We start from the raw sequence: 9,156 nt of genomic DNA, 5'->3' as shown, positions 1-9,156 counted from the left end.
GAAAAAATGGGCCAACTTTTTCTAGTGTATCCCATAGACTGGCATCCTATTTAAAGTTTGCTTCCGTCTTTACAACTCAGGAAATCTGTGTGCTGGAATGATATGAAACTTAGTGCAAAAAAGTACTCTGAGTCTACTTCTAGCAGAAACTTTTGATGCCGAAAATAGTATTTAACCTCACAAAATTAGAACAAAATTTATTTAGATAAGTCTGCCTTACAAAAGAAAAAAGTAGTCTTGATTTGTTGCCTTACTGAGGGCTGTGCTAATATACGACCTGTATCCTGCCAGCACATTTTATCCATCACCCAAAAATAATAAGGTAAATAATAAGACCCCAATTTCGCAGATAGACTTTTCCTTCGGGGTCGGTTTTATAGCAGTACTAAATTCCGTTCCAAAAAACTTCTGAATTTATTGCTTCGTCAAAATATCGAAGATTCTTTGTTGAAATAGAAAAGTAGTGTCAGTGTATTTCTGCCATTAAAAAACTTTTCAGTGAAAGTTCGTCTGGCTTACAGCTATAGTTTGGGATCGGCATAAAACATGTAGGTTCCGTTCCGCCAATTCGTAGGGAAAATTTAAAGGACCACGACGCAAATTGCGAAGGAAGCTCAGTCTAAATCTCTTCGAAGATAAAGCACGACGAAGGACAAAAGATTTCCGGGATGTAGTATGACCAAATCTGATGTCGCCCCAAGACAGTACTGTATTTAGTCTAATCGCAATGAATCTGGCCTGCAGGTTACTATACAGGTCCATTGGGGAAAGGTTGAAGGTATGGAGAGGTTGTATCCCTGATATAAGAATTGTGGCTGATCACTGCACGGTGGTGTACAACCAACCCATGACTGAGTTAGAAGCACTGCGGGCAGCTATCGCTTTCGTGGATCTGCTCTCGACATGTTGTTTTGTTCAGTTTATTGTTTAAATTACTCCGATTGGTTTGGCTTCTGATGATAGTTCGAGCTCCGTATAAGTGCGGTAATTTGAAAGGTAGTATTTTTTAGCGTCTGGTGTATAGAATCATTTCCGTCTTCTCAGGGTTAACTTTGAGGCTGTTTGAACAGGATCAGCCTCTACGAGTATAGTGCGGTCTGTAGCTGCTCGCCTAAAGTCTGAAGATATTTCCCTGTTGAATTATTATTGCAATGTCATTCGAATTAGCGATAACTTCACACCCGCTTCTTTCTAACGTCAATAATAAAATATTCACCGCTCCAAAGTGGAATGGATAGTACACCTCCTTTGGGAGTGGCCCTGGAAGTGTGTCGTAGATAGTTCTTCTAGTTAGAAATGTCTTCATCAATTTCACTAATGAGAGACAACAGTGGATATCCGAACCGGTTCAATACCGGTTTGCATCACTGAAATAAAAAATATCACAAAAATCAGCCCAATTTTACTAAGTAAAGTTATTTGTTGAAGATAAATTAAGTACTAATTAAAAGTAAACGAAAATCAAATTTTTGTTTGTACAGCTGTAGGGAACTTTTTTTAATGGTTCTGACGTGTAATACCGAAGGGCATGAGCTATATAAATGAGTCTAAATTGTATCATAAGCAAATTTTTTGTCATATTCGTATTTAGTTCATCAGTCAAGTGTAACACTAAATAGAATTGGGTGAAAAATGTATTTAAAACATATTTTAATTCCCGCTGTGCTATGCATTTTTTTAGCGATTGTGAACGGGGACTTTGCTGATCTAGACTTCTGCAGCGATGCCTATATGTGCAAGGGACAAAGGGAAAAGCATGTTTTGGCATGCAATAATAATGGCGTAAGTTTTTTTTATATTTAAGAAACATAAAAAACTAATCAATTTGTCATATTCCAAACAACAAAGGGATTCAGTGACTGTTGCCCAGAAAATGCTAAAATTATACCAATGACCGATGAATTCAAACAACTTGTCTTAGATGAACATAATAAATATCGCAATGAGATTGCAGGGGGCTCAAAAGGACTCAAACCAGCAGTAGCTATGGCTACCTTGGAATGGGATAATGAATTGGCATATTTCGCCGAACTTAATGTAAAGCAATGTGAAACACTTCATGAAGAGGAAAAATGTTTTAAGACAGCACGTTACAATACGCTCGGTCAAAATATTGATTGGTTGTTCTATACATCGGACCGCGATTGCCCCACAATTTATAATGATCTTAAGGAACATATACGCGATAAGTGGTATAAAGAACATCTTAATTGTGAACAAGCTGCAGTCAATTCGTATCGTCCACAAAGAAAGTAAGTGAAATATGCAAATCTGAATTTTTTCCATAAAAGAGTGCTTACTTTTTATTATTAGTTTGAACCCCGTGAATAATTTGAACGATTTTCTAAGGGGTTTTTCGTATGATGCATTTGAGACGTAATCAATAAGTCCTATATGTTTAAAAAAGTTTTTCACATCTGCTACAGTGAATTATGTACAAAAAAATCAGAATCACTGATGAAAATTTGGAAAACATCGAAACGCGCATTATGTAGAAATAAACGTGGTTTGCTTAAGAAGATGTGAAAACACATCGATACGCTTTTCACGAAGATATACATTTTACCTTAAAATAAATCAGACTCCCTGATGATGATGCGAAAAGCACCGAAACGCGTTTTATGTAAAAACAAATGGGTGAATTCCTGGTGAAAAAGCATATAAACCCGTATTATATACATATAAATAAAACTCGCTGGTGAAGGTCTGAAAAAACGTCAAAACAGGCTTTATGAAAAAATAATAATTTTATGTACAAACAAAATAGCTGTCCTGATTAAGATCATAAAAAGCACGCACTCTATGCACAAATAAATGAGACTTGAAAAAGCATCAAGACATGTTAAATGGAGGTGTGATCAGACTAACTGATTACGGTGTGCTAAATAAAACGCGCCAAGAGTTAAAAAACATTTAGTTTTTAGTCTCCAATATATCAGCGGAAAAGCTCCTTAAAAAATTGTTTTAAACTAAAATTTGATTTTTACTTTTTTCCTATAGAAACACAATTGATAAATTTGGCAGAATGGTTATGGACCGTAATAACCGTATCGGCTGCGCTGCTGTCATCATCGAAGCAACGTTTACTGTCAATGTGCTCTTCACATGTAATTATGCCCGTCGTTTGTTATGCAATAAGCCAATATACCGTTCAGGGAAAAAAGCTGGCTCAGACTGTAAAAGTGGCAAGAATCCGAAATATCCAAACTTATGTTCAACCGAAGAGGATGTCGACCCTAATAATTACAAATGACGAAACAATTTGAAATGTAAATTTTTTTTAAAGTAAAATTTTAACAAAAAATTTAATATCTTTACAGTATATAAGTAAATTATGTCAACATTCAGTTCCAGTAATGATGTGGTGCAACAAAATACAAAAATAAAAGAAAATTTCAAAATGGGCGGGCTCCGCCCCTTTTCATTTAATTTGTCTAGGATACTTTTAATGCCATAAGTCGAACAAAAATTTACCAATCCTTTTGAAATTTGGTAGGAGCATAGATTTTATGACGCTAACTGTTTTCTGTGCAAATGGGCGAAATCGGTTGAAGCCGCGCCCAGTTTTTATAAACAGTAGTCCGTCTGTCCTTCCGCATGGCCGTTAACATGATAACTTGAGCAAAAATCGATGTATCTTTACTAACTCAGTTCACGTACTTATCTGAACTCACTTTATTTTGGTGTAAAAAATGGCCGAAATCCGACTATGACCACGCCCACTTTTTCGATATCGAAAATTACTAAAAATGAAAAAAATGCCATAATTCTATACCAAATACGAAAAAAGGGATGAAACATGGTAATTATATTGGTTTATTGACGCGAAATATAACTTTAGAAAAACTTTGTAAAATGGTTGTGACACCTACCATATTAAGTAGAAGTAAATGAAAAAGTTCTGCTGGGCGAAATAAAAAACACTTGAAATCTTGGCAGGTATTACATATATAAATAAATTAGCGGTATCCAACGGATGATGTTCTGGGTCACCCTGGTCCACATTTTGGTCGATATCTGGAAAACGCCTTCAGATATGCAACTACCACCACTCCCTTTTAAAACTCTCATTACTTTCTTACTTAATTGGCGCTTAACCGTCTAAACGGTTATGGCCGTCCAACAAGGCGCGCCAGTCGCTCATTCGCTCCTCCAACCGGCGCCAATTGGTCACACCAAGGGAGTTTAAATCGTTTTCCACCTGGTCCTTCCAACGGAGTGGGGGCCGCCCTCTACCTCTGCTTCCATAGGCGGGTTCCGATAGAAACACTTTCTTGGCCGGAGCAGCCGCTGCGTTTTAATTCGCTGGACTATGTTGATGTCTGCGTATAGCTCGTACAGCTCACCATTAAATCTTCTTCGGTACTCGCCATCGCCAATGCGTAGAGGTCCATAAATCTTTCGAAGAACTTTTCTCTCGAACACTCCCAAAGCCGCTTCATCTGCTGTTGTCATGGTCCATGCTTCTGCCCCATATAGCAGGACGGGTACGATAAGTGACTTGTAGAGTATGATTTTCGTTCGCCGAGAGAGGACTTTGCTTTTCAATTGCCTACCTAGTCCAAAGTAGCATTTATTGGCAAGATTGATTCTTCGCTGGATTTCAGTGCTGATGTTGTTGCTAGTGTTGATGCTGGTTCCCAAATAAACGAAGTCTTTTACTATTTCGAAATTATGGCTGCCAGCAGTAGCGTGGTTGCCAAGGCGCATATGCGCTGACTCTTTGCTCGATGACAGCAGGTACTTCGTTTTGTCCTCATTCACCATCAAACCCATCTTTACCGCTTCTTTTTCCAGCTTGGAGTAAGCAGAACTAACAGCGCGGGTGTTTAGGCCGATGATATCAATGTCATCAGCATATGCCAGTAATTGCACGCTTTTATAGTATATTGTTCCAGTGCGGTTAAGTTCTGCAGCTAGTATAATTTTCTCCAGCATCAAATTAAAGAAATCGCACAATAGGGGGTCACCCTGTCTGAAACCTCGTTTAGTTTCGAACGGCTCGGAGAGGTCCTTCCCAATTCTGGCTGAGCTGATGGTGTTGCTCAACGTCATTTTGCACAGCCGTATAATTTTTGCGGGGAAACCAAATTCAGACATAGCGGCATATAGGCAGCTCCTTTTCGTGCTGTCGAAGGCGGCTTTAAAGTCGACGAAGAGGTGATGTGTGTCGATTCTCTTTTCACGGGTTTTTTCCAAGATTTGGCGCATTGTGAAAATCTGGTCGATGGTAGATTTACCAGGTCTGAAGCCGCACTGATAAGGTCCAATCAGCCGGCTCACGGTGGGCTTCAATCTTTCGCACAATACACTTGAAAGGACCTTATATGCGATATTAAGAAGGCTGATTCCACGATAGTTGGTGCATTTTGCAGTATCCCCCTTCTTGTGGACTGGGCAAAGAACACTTAGATTCCAACCGTCGGGCATGCTTTCGTCCGCCCATATTTTGCTAAGAAGCTGCTGCATGCGCCTTACCAACTCCTCGCCGCTGAACTTGAATAGCTCCGCAGGCAATCCATCAGCGCCCACGGCCTTGTTGTTTTTCAATCTGGTTATTGCTATTCTAATTCGTCATAATCGGGCGGGGGGACATATATTCCATCATCATCGATTGCGGGATCGGGTTCTTCATCTCTGCGCGGTGAATTGCTGCCTCCATTTAGGAGAGCAGAGAAGTGTTCCCTCCATAATCTAAGCACTCTCTGGACATCAGTTAAAAGGTCGCCGTTTTCATTCCTACAGGAGTTTGCCCCGGTCTTAAAACCTTCCGTCTGTCGCCGTATTTTTTGGTAAAATTTTCGGGCGTTATTCCTGGTGGCTAGCAGCTCAAGCTCCTCGCACTCGCGCCTTTCTGCTTCTGCTTTTTTCTTCCTGAAAAGGCGTCTCGCTTCCCTTTTCAACTCACGATAGCGTTCACACACTCCTCTTGTCGCGCTCGCTTTTAACGTAGCCCTGTAGGCAGCGTCTTTTCTTTCGGTTGCAACGCGGCATTCTTCATCGTACCAGTTGTTTTTTCGTGGCCGCCGGTAACCAATTTTTTCCTCGGCGGCGGTACGAGGTGCTTTGGAGATATGCTCCCACTGCTCCTGTATTCCTTCAGGATGAGTTATGCCCTCAGAGAGCAGGTGTGAGAGTCGAGTTGCGAAATCATTGGCAGTCTGTTGTGATTGAAGCTTTTCGACGTCTAGCTTTCCTTGTGTTTTTTGTTCCTTGTTTTTAGCCGCGTTGAGGCGGGTGCGTATTTTGGCTGCAACGAGATAATGGTCCGAATCGATGTTAGGTCCTCGGATCGTGCGCACATCTAAAACACTGGAGGCATGCCGTCCGTCTATCACAACGTGATCGATCTGATTGCGAGTATTTCGATCAGGAGACAGCCATGTAGCTTGATGTATCTTTTTATGCATGAACCTCGTGCTTGATAAGACCATGTTTCGAGCACCGGCAAAGTCAATCAGCCTCAGTCCGTTAGGAGAAGTTTCATTGTGTAGGCTGAACTTTCCGACTGTAGGGCAAAAAACACCTTCTTTGCCCACCCTGGCGTTAAAGTCGCCAAGCATGACTTTTATATCATGACGGGGGCAGTGCTCGTATGTGCGTTCTAATTGTTCAGAAAAAGTGTCTTTCACCTCATCGTCTTTCTCCTCTGTCGGCGCATGTGCGCAGATGAATGATATATTAAAAAATTTTGCTTTTATTCGGATAGCGGCGAGACGCTCGTCCACAGGCGTGAACGCCAGCACTTGGCGACAAAGTCTCTCTCCCACCACGAATCCGACGCCGAAACTGCGCTTATTCGCACGGCCACTCCAATATATGTCACAATTTTTGATCTTTTTTCTTCCTTGCTTCATCCAACGCATTTCTTGGATGGCGGTGATGTCAGATTTTGCTTTGACGAGGACATCAACCAGCCGGGCATCTGCACCAATCCCATTCAGGGAGCGGACGTTCCAGGTGCATGCCCTCAATTCATTGTCCTTCAAACGTTTGCCATGGTCGTCATCAGTAGAGAGTGTATTTATCCGAGGCTTGTTGTTATATTTCATTGGAGTATGGTTTTACGTGGCGGGTCCCAAGCCCAGCGCACAACCCGCTCAGCGGGGGTGAAAATATTACTTGGCACGTTTATATAGCGAGCCGCTTGCTCCAAGACAGACGCCCGCTTGCAGCCGCACCTAGAGGTGTACAGACGCTGCCGATGAGATCTCCCCCCGGCTAGCCCTTAAATCGATTATGTCAGAGTGGCCTAGCCAGGTTGTCGCCTTCTCACATTAGCTCACCGCTAAACGGGTGTTTAGCGGCTACCCAGAGGATACTTGGCCGCAAGCGACCGGCAGTAGTGAGCTGCTTGAACCGCATGCAAAAGAATCGCTCCGGCCATTCCCAGGTGAATGGCGGTCAGAAGCTTTCCCCACTTTCGTGGACTTCTACACACGGCCCCACCCTCCCCAAACTCTCATTAATACCTTTAATTTAATGCCCATATCGTACAAACAAATTCTGGAGTCAACCCTGATCCACCTTTATGGCGATATCCCTAAATGGCGTCCACCTATAGAATTATGGCCCACTCCCTCATAAAATACTCTTTAATGCCTTACATTTGATACACATGTCAAACAAACACATTCCAGGGTTTCCCTCGGTTCATTTTCCTACATCGTTATTTTCCCTTATGTTGCCACCATAGCTCTCAACTGAGTATTTAATGTTCGGTTACACCCGAACTTAACCTTCCTTACTTGTTATATCCTGTAAACGTGGTTGCGTGCCTGTAGCAGAATATGTGGTAACCGTTTGTGAGGCTGATATTGAACCGCGTGACCTTTATGAAGTACCCGAAGATCATACCTTTCATTTTGTCACACCACTCTGGTGTGCTGTGGTTTCAGGAAAATTACCTATGGTCACATATTTGATATGCATTGACTGTGATATACAACCCACCTCCGATTCTGGATCGTCACCATTGCGTAGTGTATGTTTCATGACATCACATGTGGAAATTGTTCAATATTTAATTGAAACTGATGCGGATATTAAAAAACCAAATACTAATGGTGGAACTTTTTTGATAAATTCAACTCGACAATTTTACATTTTATAAAATACACTAAATTCCGGCAGCCCTTTATGTTATTTGGTAGTGCATTAGTTGGCAGTGTAGCTAGGTAGGAATATATGATGGCATCAAACTCACTGCAGAAATTACCAAAAAACCATACCTTCTTTCCCAGTTTTTCGTTAGAAGATTAACACACTTTTTGGCATTTGCAACAATATATTAAGCCCCAGGATTTTCAAGTTTATCACGAAACTAAAAACCGCCCATCACTATAAGAATATCACACGCTTCACGCTGATAACTGCTTGGATAGAAGAAGTTAAATGGAAGCATTTTACGTTTAGCATAAAGACTGCGTGTCGTATCAAAATTATTTGGTTCGCCATACATAAAATAATAATAGTATGGATGTAGATTAGTGAAAACTCAGTTGGTGTAGGCGGTTGAAAGGAGTTTATGACTTGCTTCTAGAGAACCATCTAGCAGTTTTATTGATTTCTCTATAGCCACAGAATCTTTTATTGCCAATTTGTATATATGGCAATATGGATTTGCATTTGTGTCGATTTGTAATGGACATTGCGTAAAGCTAACTAAACACAGCGCTCGCATGCAATCAAAATCAATAGACGGCAGACCCCATGCGCCCTTATGCACGTACAGAACCCCATCTAAATGCATTTTTCAAAGTCCTTTTAATTTAAAATTGTAAAATACAAAAACCCTGCATCATCTTAAAATATTCTACTTCAACAGCCGCTTGGTTAACCGAAGGAGAGCGTCAGTGCCGAAGACTCGCAGAACAAAACGCATGAATATTCGATATTGTGAAAAATTAAATACTTTTAAAATTCATTAATTAACATTCATTGCATACCTTTTATCAATATCTCGCAGACCGTGGGGAGGGATTTTCCCTCGTTCACTTACTCCAGAGAGGCTTCGAGCCTAACCCCGGTCCTTGGAATTGGTACTGCTGCGTCTGCTGAAAAGAAATAGAGATACATAAAATAGCCACACTTTTGTCTGCATATCTCGTGCAAAGCGTAGTTTCGCCTAGGGTTAACTCCTAATACTTGTCGCCA

The 9,156-nt window shown here is 41.1% G+C and overlaps 1 protein-coding gene and 1 pseudogene across 1 annotated transcript; one reads left to right on the top strand and one right to left on the bottom strand.

Annotated features, from left to right (window-relative positions):
- Positions 1-1,596: 1,596 nt before the first annotated feature.
- On the top strand, positions 1,597-3,393 carry LOC137249496 (venom allergen-1-like). Its single transcript, XM_067781059.1, has 3 exons — positions 1,597-1,782; positions 1,849-2,252; positions 3,001-3,393. The coding sequence occupies exons 1-3, from the start codon at positions 1,633-1,635 to the stop codon at positions 3,251-3,253; spliced, it is 807 nt and encodes a 268-aa protein (XP_067637160.1). The 5' UTR covers positions 1,597-1,632; the 3' UTR covers positions 3,254-3,393.
- Positions 3,394-8,060: 4,667 nt separating this feature from the next.
- Positions 8,061-8,752, bottom strand: LOC137248835 (metaxin-1 homolog; annotated as a pseudogene).
- Positions 8,753-9,156: the final 404 nt, after the last annotated feature.

The sequence above is a fragment of the Eurosta solidaginis genome, chromosome 4 (genome assembly GCF_040869045.1).
Source record: "Eurosta solidaginis isolate ZX-2024a chromosome 4, ASM4086904v1, whole genome shotgun sequence".
In the NCBI taxonomy this organism is placed as follows: domain Eukaryota; kingdom Metazoa; phylum Arthropoda; class Insecta; order Diptera; family Tephritidae; genus Eurosta; species Eurosta solidaginis.
This window is presented reverse-complemented; position numbering and strand designations above follow the sequence as displayed.